Source organism: Prunus dulcis, chromosome 2, assembly GCF_902201215.1.
Source record: "Prunus dulcis chromosome 2, ALMONDv2, whole genome shotgun sequence".
Taxonomy (NCBI): domain Eukaryota; kingdom Viridiplantae; phylum Streptophyta; class Magnoliopsida; order Rosales; family Rosaceae; genus Prunus; species Prunus dulcis.
The window spans coordinates 12,190,819-12,203,133 of NC_047651.1; the positions used below are offsets into that span (position 1 = coordinate 12,190,819).

Here is a 12,315-nt window from a genome sequence, read left to right on the forward strand (position 1 = left end):
CCTCTCTGGCTAGCTCTTTGGAAAGCTGGGGTCCCTACAAAATCAAAATGTTCTGGTGAAATGTGTGCTCGGCTCACAAAACATAACCTTTCCAAGAAGCAAGTCTCGTTGGATCCCACATGTGTTTTCTGTGGAGGTGGCTATGAATCGACCATACACCTACTACGTGACTACATTTTTGCTGAAGGTGTTTGGCGTTGCTTCCCTTCCTTTAACTAGAATAAAGTCTATCATGGTGAACCGACCAAGGAGTGGGTTCACAACCATCTTGATCTCCTCTCTCCCACTGACTTTGCCACCTTTCTGATGCTGGGTTGGGCTATTTGAGAGGCTAGTAAGCCTTGGTTTGGGAGGCTAAATAATCAAGACCTGAGGAAGTGTACATCAGTACTGTCACCTACCTCCAAGATTTCTTGAATGTCAATACAAAGGCCAAGTTTGTTCAGCAACCTATTGGAGAAGTGAAATTGGAGAAACCAAAAAAAGGGCACCTAAAGGTTAATGTTGATGATGCTTGGCACACCGGCAGCACCTTGGATGGGTTGGGCATTATTGTGCGTAATTCTGAAGGTACCTTCGTGGCAGGGTGCCCCATGGTGGTGGACAATGTTTCTTATGCGGCTCATGTTGAAGCCTTAGATGCTCGTTTAGGCATTTCATTGGCTGTTGAAAGGGGTTTCATGAATGTTTCTTTTGAGAGTGATGCTCTTAAGATTGTGTGAGCACTTCAGAGGCAATTGACGGATCAATCCTTCTTGGGCTTGATTATGGAGGATACCAAAACCTTGTTGACTCAGATCACTGGAGCATGTTTTACACATATCCGCCGAAACGCTAATGGTGTGGCTCATCGTATTGCCAAATTCGCAGCTCATATTGGTACTTTTGTTAGTTGGTTTGAAGAACCTTCGAATTTTATTGTGGAACTTTTATTTGAAGATTGTAACTAGTAATTTTTTCAGGCATGATCTGATGGGAATGAGGGGGCACTTTACCGGAGGTAAGACTCCTGCTCCCGCTCGTCTAATCTTTGTGGACATAACCTGATTTTTGTACTCGTTACTTATCTTTCTTCAATAAATACTATTGCTCTTTAAAAAAAAAAAAACCCTAAAAAAGCCAATAATTATATTATTTATAGGGGAGTAGTTAATCTCATACTCATTCACTCTCTTCCTTATTTTTGACTTTCCCGATTCATAGTTTCTCTCATTCCAAGTTTATATGCCATATACAAAAATTAAAGTTATAGAGTTTATAAAATATATATATATATATATGTAAGTATTTAAAAGAAACAAGATCAACGAAGCGGTCAGACCAACGAAGCCAACCTAAATTCAGTTGGGATTAGGGTTTAGTCTCCACTAGGGGTGGGCATGATTTGGGTTAGTTCAGTTGTGGGCCCAATCGACCACCGAACCGTCCAAATCGATTGCGCAAAATTCCATATTGAAACCAAACCAACTGGGGTTCTAACTCACAAGGTCGATTCACCAACTATGATGAGTTGAATTAGGTTGGGTTGGTTCGTTTCAACGACATCCAACCAATAGAAGAGAAGTGGCAACGCAAGGCTCTGATGACGAGCAGAGCTTTGAATTGATCTACTAATTCATTGACGATGATGAAAGAGTGAAAGAGAGAAATGAAGGTGAGAAAGAGAGATATATCAGGCAAGAGATAAAAAGTGCAAGAAATGAGGAAAAAAGGAGATGAGAGTGCCCTGGAGAGAGAGGTGAAGACTAAGTCACTGAAGAGGATGCGAGATTGACAGATTAATGATCAAGACGAGAGATATAGAGAGAATGTGAGGATATATATATATATATATACAGTCCCGATCTCTTGGACCACAGGAGCCCAAGAGATTGTGGTCACCCACCATTGGATATTAATCCAATGGTTCAAAAAAGTTTTTTTAAAAGGAGTGCAAAAGTGAGTGAACCGTTGAATTTACATCTAACGGTGAATGACCACAAATCTCTTGGACCCCTGTAGTCCAAGAGATCAAGACTGTATATATAGAGAGAGAGATATATATATATATATATATATATATATATATGAACTCAAGAGGCAATGAGCGGTGTGGTTTGGTTACAATTGAATCTATAAAATTAAACCAGCTCCAAACCAAATTAAACCGGTTTAATTTGGTTTTTTAATAAAATTATTAAAAAATCTAAAGGCCAAAATCGTTCGGTTCGGCCGGGTTTTCAGTGCATTTGCCCAGCCCTCGCTCAAACGGGATCAACCCGATCTGCACCGGCTCCATGGTTGATTCACATGAAAAAAAAAAAAAACTCCACCGTGTGTGTTTCTACGTGAACTGTTAGATATCAATCCTTAGATATTTCTTCATGTATTTTTCCTGAGAAGCATTAACAATTCTGCATCCATACTCCACATCCTTTTGAAAACTCATTCCTCAACGGCTAGGACTGTACTTTCAAGTATGCGAACCCATCGGCTACTCTTTCAAAATCCAACTCCGAGAAACTTCAGAACCTTCACAAGGAAAAAACTAACACAACACTCACTCTTTCACTCTCATAGACCTCATTCTTTAGCTTATTGTCCATCAAATGACAGGGAAATTGTTCTTCAACGTATGCAATTCCGAGAAGTCTGCAGTACTGCTACAAGCCAAGAACCGTTTTCATCAGCTTCTCTGTCAGATTCTCTTTTGGTGGAGAAGATTTTACTGGGTCTGAAGCAAGGTAATCTCAATTCTTTGCGCAGTTATCTGCTTCGATTAAACCCATTGCTTGTTGTTGAGGTTCTTAATCGCTGCCGCGAAAATTTGCAACTGGGTCTGAAATTTATTGATTTAATTGTGTTAAATAGTCCGAATTTTAAGCATTCGTCGCAGTCTTTGAGTGCAATGATTCACTTGTTGGTGCGGGGTCGAAGGGTGTCGGATGCACAAGCTTTGATTCTTAGAATGGTTAGGAAGAGTGGTGTTTCGCGTGTTGAAGTAGTTGACTCTTTGGTTTCAACTTATAGCAATTGTGGCTCAAGTTCTTTGGTCTTTGATTTGTTGGTCAGAACTTATGTGCAGGCTAGGAAGTTGAGAGAAGGGTTCGAGGTGTTTCAGCTGTTTAGAAGCAAGGGATTTTGTGTTTCGATAAATGCTTGTAATAGTCTTCTTGGTGGGCTTGTGAAGGTTGGGTGGGTTGATTTGGCATGGCAGGTATATGGGGAAGTTGTTAGCAGTGGGATTCAGTTAAATGTTTATACACTCAATATTATGGTTAATGCCTTATGTAAAGATCGCAAAATTGATAGTGTTAAATCGTTCTTATCAGACATGGAAGAGAAAGGGGTTTTTTCAGATATTGTGACATATAATACACTAATCAATGCATATTGTCAGGAAGGGCTTTTAGAAGAAGCTTTTCAGTTAAAGAACTCTATGTCTTGTAAAGGGTTGAGACCTGAGGTTTTCACGTACAATGCTATCATAAATGGTTTATGTAAAGTAGGAAATTATGCAAGAGCGAAGGAAATTTTGTATGAGATGTTGAACAATGGATTGAGTCCTGACACTACTACGTATAATACATTGCTTGTTGAGAGCTGTAGAAAAGATGATATTTCAGAGGCTGAGGGAATTTTCAATGAAATGTCATGTAGAGGTGCTATTCCTGATTTAGTTAGCTTCAGTTCACTTATTGGGGTTTTTTCGAGGAATGGACATATTGATCATGCTTTAGTATATTTTCGAGATATGAAAAAGGCAGGCTGGGTTCCAGATAATGTGATCTATACTATCCTTATACATGGATATTGCAGAAATGGAATGATGTTAGAAGCTTTGAAGTTGCGGGATGAAATGCTTGAGCAAGGTTGCGTTATGGATGTGGTCACGTTCAATACTATTTTAAATGGGCTGTGTCGGGAGAAGTTGCTTTCTGATGCAGATGAGCTCTTCAATGAGATGGTGGAAAGGGGTGTCTTTCCTGATTTTTATACGTTCACAACACTCATTCATGGATATTCTAAGCACGGGAATATGACTAAATCCCTAAATCTGTTTGAGGCGATGACTAAAAGAAATATCAAGCCTGACATTGTCACATACAACACATTAATCGATGGTTTCTGCAAAGTAGGTGAAATGGATAAAGCTAAGGAGTTATGGGCTGACATGGTTTCTAGAAGGATATTACCCAATCACATTTCATATGGCATTCTAATCAATGGATTTTGTAGCACGGGACATGTGCATGAGGCATTTAGGTTGTGGGACCAGATGATTGAAGAAGGTATCAAACCGACTCTAGTTACTTGTAACACTGTCATTAAAGGCTATTGCCGCTCTGGCAACACAACAAAGGCAGATGAGTTCTTAGGCAAAATGGTTTCAAAAGGAATTGTTCCTGATAGTATTACTTACAACACTCTGATTAATGGATATGTAAAAGAAGAGAATCTGGACAAAGCTTTTTTTGTCATTAAGGAGATGGAAAACCAAGGAATATTGCCAGATCTGTTTACATACAATATAATTCTAAATGGGTTCTGTAGACAAGGTAGAATGCACGAAGCTGAGCTAGTATTGCGGAAGATGATTGAGAGAGGTGTAAAACCTGATAGAGATACTTATACATCATTGATAAATGGACATGTGACCCAGGACAATTTGAGGGAGGCATTTCGGTTCCATGATGAAATGCTGCAAAGGGGATTTGTGCCAGATGATGAATTCTAGTTTGTGTTTTTGCTCTTGCAACTGAAGGTAGGATGTTCTCTCCTACTCTCCTAATCTCCTTACACTCTTTATTTTAATCAGCTGCTAGAAGAACATTCTGATTATATATATTCTCTTGTGATCATTTGATTGAAGGCTTGTAGACCATGTGTTGGATAGGAAGGGCTTTGATAGGTATAGGAGGATGTGGAGCAAAGGGTGTTTGGGTCTAGTGAAATTTTCAGTATAAATTGTAAGCCAGAGCGAGTTTGGAGCTACGGGGGGTTGAGGCAGGGAGACACATTGGCCCTGTTTCTTTTTATGCTTCTTGATGTCTTGAGTAGATTAACAGGATGTTCTGGTGAGTGTCACTTGATTGAGGTTTTACAGTAGGTAAGGAGCGTATTTAGGTGTCTCACTTAATAGGGCAGTAGTGATACTAATGTTTTCACTTCAGGGAAGAAGGAGAGATTCAGCAGGTTGGTCATTGAGTTATTTGGGGCTATGTTGGGGCTGAAAATTAACGTGTCTCAGAGTGTGATGGTGCATATCAATGTAAAGGAGGGAAGACTAGTGTCCTTAGCCTGTATTACCATTTATACTGAAAGATCTACTTAACCCAAACACCCTATGCTCCACATCCTCTGACGCCTACCAAAGCCCTTCCCATCCAACACATAGTCTAAATAAATATGAACCTTGTCATGTCGCTTATTTAATAAATGAGCCATCTTTGTGTCTTCATTTTTAGTTGTTGTCTCGCCTCACTTAAAAACACAAGCTGAAAAACAGAAATTGCTATCCTCTAATATGTATGCATGTGCTTATGTTATAATGACAAGTGTTCATTTGTTGAATTCGCATTCTTTTAATATATTTTCCCTTTTAAATTTATTTTTGATCTCATTCAGAAATATGCAATGCAACATGCTTTTGAGACTTTGATGGGCCAAATGAATTCACGAAATAACCTGTTCAACAATGCTGCATTATCTCCTGGATCACCTTCTCCATTTTTATCAGCTCCAGCCTCAGGGTCTTCCACCTCACCCTTTCCAGCTGCTTCTCTACCTTCTGTGACAGTAGATGTATCTGCAAGCATCAGCTGCACCAGCCACACCAGCCACACCAGCTACACTAGCTACACCTGCCACTAATGTCAAAAATGAAAAAGAAGTAGAAAAAACGGAACAGTTTTGGTAATCAAGAATCACTCTTACCGTAGTCTTTTCTTTATATTGCATAAGAATTCTTTGTGGCTTAATATTTCTGTATGAACTTTGTGTGTATAGCTCAATAGCAATTTGTATGTGCCCTAGAAGTTATTAGTCTGAAAATGAATTTATGCACTTTTATGTCTATCATTTTTTTCCTTTACTTTTTTAATAAATAGTTTTACTTGGGCTTCTAATCCATTATATATATTTTTTTCAATGTTAAAAAATATTGGTTAAATAATTAGAAAGATTGAATTTTATCTTAAGGGGGAAATTTAAATTTTGAGTTCCCCGAACAGTCATAAAACGGTGAATCCACTTCTAGAGTGACCATACATTCTTGAAAACTTTGTTCTAAATACATGTGGATACTCTAAAGTATCACTTTTTGCTGGCTGCAAGAACAGGATGAGCGAAATCTGGGTCTGAGCTCTCTAAATCTGTAATACCATATCATATGCTGAGGCTTTTTGAGACCCCCTGTGAGAAAGTAATGTAGTTTTTTGTTTTGACCATTACATGAAATCATTATTAAGAAATTGTGACCTCACTAGTCCATCTATAGAAAAAGGTGATTTTTTTATTCTTGGGGATTTGGTAGTAGATGGATAAGATAGAAAAAAGAGGTGAGAGGAATGCGAGCTGCCTTTAGAAAATATATACATAAAGTTAAGTGAACCATGACAAGCAGACACTGAATGATGGGAAAAACCACTCAGTGTATACCCGATAGTCGCTAATGCTTCCGATTTATAAAATCATCCATGTCGAGATTGCTTAAGCCCATAGGTGGCTTTGTTAAGGTGATACTTTCTTTGAAGACCCCTCATGGACCAATATATCCTGCAGGTTGTTCCATTTGCATTCCTCCTTTCCTTATATCAAGCTAGCGGGGGGCCAATAAAGTAACCCGAATACCGTATAAAGTACTAGATTTCCATTTTGTATGTTATATGAGAAAATCAAAATGGTGCATAAGGTTGGAATGCGCTTCGGAAGTACTTAACAAGTATAGTTTGAAAAATTTGATTCATTTCTTACTTTGGCTTTTTACGCGGTTTTAAGTTTTAAATACCTTCTGTGGTTTACTGCTGATTAGGCCTCTGCATTGTATTTGGTTAAAGGGGACTAATTTCCTATACGTCAACAAGTTCTTTCAAAGGAAGTTTTCTGAATAAATATTCATTGTATTTCCCTTTTCTAAGGTAAGAAATGTCAACAAAGTATTTGCGAACTTAACCAAAAAACTGTTAGTGTTAGACTCTCAGGATTTAAATTCTCCACATTTTACTTTCAATGGAGAGGCACAACTGTCTGATGCTTTCTGATAAATCTGTTGCATTGAATGATTTGAAACTTATCAGAAGAAGTTACATTACTCTTTTTTAATGAATTTATGGGACATTATGGGATATTGTTTGTGTTTCATTTCAAGTTGTTTGATCATGATCAAACAGCTAGGATCCATGAATAGACATCATTTGATTTCAAATGTAGAAGCCTTACCTGATTTAGAGGTACATTTTTTTTTCCCTTTGTTTTTTTGGATGATTTAATGTCTAAAAAGTAGGGTTGGCAGTGGCACAGATCAAGGCTTATTGTGTGAGGTGTCATGATGTTTGGTGGCTGATGATTTGACTTGTCTTATTGTGACACAACACATAGTTAAGAGATTGAATATTTCTGTGATAAATAATGGCCATCAATATTTCAAGAGATTTTTGACAGGCTGCTATAATTTGGATATTGAATTTGAAATGTTTGCTTTCACAAGTTTCTTGTTAGGGATTCTAAGTGCATTTTATACTCACAGCTTTTGTAGATATTACTCCAGGGAAACTGAATGAAAGAGCCCTTTCTAAAGTAGCTTAAAAGATGTTTCCGAAATAGGTTCATCTAAGGGTGCCCAGAATGACGTGGAGGTATCTCATATTGATGTTTCTCCAGATTTTGTGCTTCTTTCCAGTAAATGTTCAGATTTAACTATTTGCAAACTCTTTGAAGGTTTCTCAAAATGGAGCTGCTTTGCTTTTAAGCACAAGGTAGATGCTTCTGTGGGGTTCCAATCTACTTGTAAGTAAAGAGTTAATTGACACGTAGCGGCCCCTCGTTATTGCAGTGCATGCTTTTCTTTTAGATTTAATGTCAATTTTTTGGTAGCTAATTTTTATGACAGAGACTCTCTTTTTCTAAAGACTGTTGAAGTGCATATGTTTCTTAACTTCAGACGTTCAACTTGGGATATTGATTCTAGAGTTAGTTATGTAAAGTGACAGACTTTTTCTCTTTTGTCTTGTGAGTGTATTTGTTGTAGCATTGGTAAGATCAAATAAGAAATAAAATTCTCTTTGTTGGAGCTGTTGCAAGCTTTTTATTGTTTCGGCTTTGTAACATCTAGTTTGGAGACGACAATAAAAGCTAATTATAAAAGAGTTTTTTAACTCTCCCAGCCTAAATCCCACACACGCTCAAATTACTCACACAAATGAGCAATTTATTTGGAGCAAGATTTTGTTTTTGTTCTTTGCTCATTTTTGTGAGATTGGTTTGGGTCTATGTAAGATTTGGGGTTGTGAGAGTTACACTCTGTTGTAATTTCATTTGGATATAAGTGTCGTCTCCAACAGGTATGGGGTTAGCCAAGTTGGCTAGAGTAGATGTGCTTTTCACTCTGCACCTGAGTTCGAATCCCCCTCCCCCTAATTTAGATTAAATTAAGTAGAATATCGTTTGTGTTAAAAATTGTCGTCTCCAAACTGGATTTAGGCTACAAAGCCAAACTTGGTGTTAGCGGGGCTTGTGATGGTCGAATTTGACTGGTTTGACAAGTGGTTAAAATCAAATCCTTTTATTTAGAAATTTAATTATTCAAAGCTAATTCGCCCTTCTTATGGAAATTAAATTATTCAAAACTAATCTCAAATGTTGACTTGTACTAATTATCTTTTGCCGACCAAATTGTCAAACTTGAATTTCTTGATTATTGATCAAATTATTATTGATTTTTTATTTAAAAAGAAAAAATTTCATGTCTACACCTGATCTACAAGTCAATGACTTCTACACTTGAGTAAACAAATTAGCAATGCCGGGTACTTCAAAACAATGCTACCAAAAAACAGCCATTTTATTATCAGTTGGTATGATTAAGATATATATGGAAAACAAAATTCATGCACATATACCAACTTTTACCAGGTACATTGATCAGTTGACTTAAAGGACAGAGTCCTGTTATCTAGGTCATATCCTACCAAGAAGTTCATCTGTGCTACATTGCCATAGATTGCCACATCATTGGTTGAGGAAAATGAAAGACAGACAATATCTTCTCTAACCCTAACAAAAACGTTTACAGGTTTTAGCTTCACATCTGCACCATTGAAATGGAAGGTGACGATAGGGTCTTCGATTTCGGATTTAGTCTTGTAGCAAAGCTGTAGTATGCCAGTTGGATCTTTGGTCACCTCCAGATGAACTGCCTTTCTAATTGCTGATTCAAAACTTTGATAAAGTTTTGTAGGCAAAAATGTTGAGGTAGTCCCAGAGTCTATGATGATGTTGCCCTTAAAAGATTGTGAATTGTCAGCATCAAGTTTAAAATTGTCGGCACCGACGCTAATGCCTTGAAGCTCAAGGTAATAGTAGGTTTCCGAACCATTTGACAGCAAAGGGGTTGAGACCACATCATGACCTGAAACTTTATCGCCGAAATATATCGTGCTTGAAATTTCACGCTGACCTTGTTTGGCTCCCAGGATTGGATCGGAATCGGATTGTTCATAAGTCGTCGGCACCAAGCAATAAGAGAAAGATTTCCCTCCAACCGCATAGCCGATTTGGGATAAAAATGACACAGCTCCACTTCCAAGTCCAACTATTCCAGACTCAATCCCACTGAAGATTCCTCCATTGTGGTGTCCACAACCAAATATCGTGTTCGGAATCGATATAGGCTTGCCTGTAGTACTGGAAGCCAACGTAACAGTGTCCAAGGACAGATTTCCAGTGGTGTAGGACATGTCCCCATATGTATAATTATAATAGCAAAAGTTTGTATCTGAACAAGAGGCTTCATTTAGCAAATGGCATTCCTTGGACAAACAAGAAAAGGGCTTATAGGTTGAGGAAGAACTGGGATCAAAGAGAGGGGGGTTTTGCTTGAAACAGTCCATGCATGGCTTGCATTGTGTCCATGTAAGATCTCCCCCGGTGTCAACAATACCAATAAAAGTTTTGGGTGGTGTCCCAATTGATATGTTCACCAAATACTCTCCTCCAATATAAATTAAATGGGATTCAGCTACAGGACTCGGAGCGCGAAGTGCTGAATTTCTTCTGCTGAAATGGCTGATCATACGGTGATGCGAACGTTGCAAGGCGTTGCTTACCCGTTGCCAACGACTTTCGGATTGATTGTATAAGGGAGATGCCGGCGAATCACGGTGGATCATTTCAAGGCTAAAGCCAATTCCATGGAGATGATCATCTTCTGTGAGCGAGAGAATTGGGAGGAAAATAATGGACAATGTAATGGCAAATGCAATGAGGAAAAGTGATGAATGATATGCTACCATGGCTACTGTGAGAAAGATGAAGACAACAACACATTGACATATACTAAAACGGTCTTGTTCTATATAACCAGAGAGTCATAAATACAATACAAAAAGATATCTGTTAGAATTTGATGATTAATTAAATGCACCTAAATGATGCTTTGACCAGCAAAATTGTTTAAAAGTGGATAATTTGATAGATTCAAAACCCATATCGAAGTCTTGGGTATAGTTCATGTTTTTTTTTTCGTTAACCTATGTAGGTTTTTTTTTTTTTTTTTTTTTTTTTTTTTTTTTTTTTTGGGATGTGCTGACTTGATATAGGTTTGACCATAATTTTTTATGTTATAAAGATGTTGTTGAGGAAATGGAAGAAATGACAAGATGAATTAATGCTCTTAACCAACTTGCGTTACAAGCTCTTTATTAGTTTGACTAGAATTTAAGCAAATGCTAATTCAATTTAATGCTTTAAGAAATGGGAGTGATTTGAATATATATTGTTTGTCTCTTCTTTTTTTTTTTTTTTTTTTTTTTGTCTATTCAATCTGAATTTTGAATTAAGTGATTATACCTGCACCCGAGGGGCCTGTGTTCCAATCTTTTCTCTCTCAGTATCATTTATATATATATATATATATATATATATGCACACGTGTGTATACTTTAAGCAATGAACCCACCTAAACTATACATTTTGCAACTTGTTCAAAACTTCATCGTAAAGCTCACATTATCGTACTATATATACCAAAAGTAATTAATTCTTACCTTAGAAAGCATTCTTATAATATATAAATAAATAAATAAGACTTAGTCCAAAAGCTCACATTACCGTACTGTATACAAAAAGTAATTAATTCTTAACTTAGGAAGCATTCAAATAATATATAAATTAAAAAAAATAACTAAATGAAAAAGAGTTTGTTGCTCAAGTGGTTAAAAGTATTTATCTTTCCCTCCCTCAATCAATTTCATAAAAGAAAACATTTAACATTTGTAACTCAAGTGGTTTATAGTATTTACCCTTGCACTCGAGGTCCTAAGTTCGATTCTCCTCTCTCCAATACCCACTAATACCAAAAAAGAAAACATTTACCATTTGTAGCTTAAGTGATTAAGAGTATTTACCCATACATCTGAATTCCTAGGTTCAATTCCCCCCTCTCTCAATACAAAACAATAAAATATTTATAGTTTCGTTGGAAAATTTACCATTTTCTTTTGAGTAAGCACATTTGGCTTGGCTATGCAACTTATGTCTTATTTGGCTTGGCTATGCAACTTATGTCTTATATTTTTTTGTGAGCTATTACAAGTCATTTATTGGTGACTTTTTCTAATATTGTCAATTTTTGAATATTGTAGCTTATATGATTTTAACAATAAATGAACACTTTTTTTTTTAGGGGTAATAACTCATACACCGTTGACTTTTTGTTTAGGATATTTTCTATTAAAAGGGGTAATACAATAATATTTTAAACTCACAAACATTACACCGGATGTTAGGACTCGAACCCATAATCTTTCCAAAAGGAGCAATTGCTCCAAATCACTGCAGTACTAGTGGGTCCGTTGCTACATCATGGACTATTTTATTCCAAAGACAATATATATCCATCACCAAATATTAAAAATATGCAAGAGGTCTTATCTAACTTGATAAAAATAGCAAAGGTCAGAATTTCTGCATTTAGCATCAACACATTTATACGTATTTGAACAAATACTAACTATTAAATTGATATAATGAATTCTCATAAGTCACATCAGCATAATTGTATTAACCCAAAATGTAACACCCCGACTCCAAATTTAATTCTTTATTTAAATTTATTTA

At 36.8% G+C, this 12,315-nt stretch overlaps 2 protein-coding genes across 3 annotated transcripts; one reads left to right on the plus strand and one right to left on the minus strand.

Annotated features, from left to right (window-relative positions):
• The first annotated feature begins 2,333 nt into the window (after window positions 1–2,333).
• On the plus strand, window positions 2,334–8,272 carry LOC117617195 (pentatricopeptide repeat-containing protein At5g01110). Of its 2 annotated transcripts, XM_034346476.1 has the most exons (4): window positions 2,334–4,744; window positions 5,608–5,895; window positions 7,727–7,835; window positions 7,918–8,272. In XM_034346476.1, exon 1 carries the CDS (start codon window positions 2,459–2,461, stop codon window positions 4,715–4,717), a length of 2,259 nt encoding a protein of 752 aa, XP_034202367.1. In that variant the 5' UTR covers window positions 2,334–2,458; the 3' UTR covers window positions 4,718–4,744; window positions 5,608–5,895; window positions 7,727–7,835; window positions 7,918–8,272. The 2 variants fall into 2 exon arrangements, with proteins under 2 accessions (XP_034202367.1, XP_034202366.1); XM_034346475.1 differs by having other exon boundaries at window positions 5,608–7,835.
• Window positions 8,273–9,104: 832 nt separating this feature from the next.
• LOC117618139 (aspartic proteinase CDR1-like) lies at window positions 9,105–10,490 on the minus strand. Its single transcript, XM_034347754.1, has one exon. The coding sequence runs from the start codon at window positions 10,488–10,490 to the stop codon at window positions 9,105–9,107; it is 1,386 nt and encodes a 461-aa protein (XP_034203645.1).
• Between the last annotated feature and the right edge of the window lie 1,825 nt (window positions 10,491–12,315).

Bases quoted from the DNA above. Each gene is read 5' to 3' on its own strand.
- LOC117617195 (XM_034346475.1), top strand. From the start codon at position 2,459: ATGCGAACCCATCGGCTACTCTTTCAAAATCCAACTCCGAGAAACTTC.
- LOC117618139 (XM_034347754.1), bottom strand. From the start codon at position 10,490: ATGGTAGCATATCATTCATCACTTTTCCTCATTGCATTTGCCATTACA.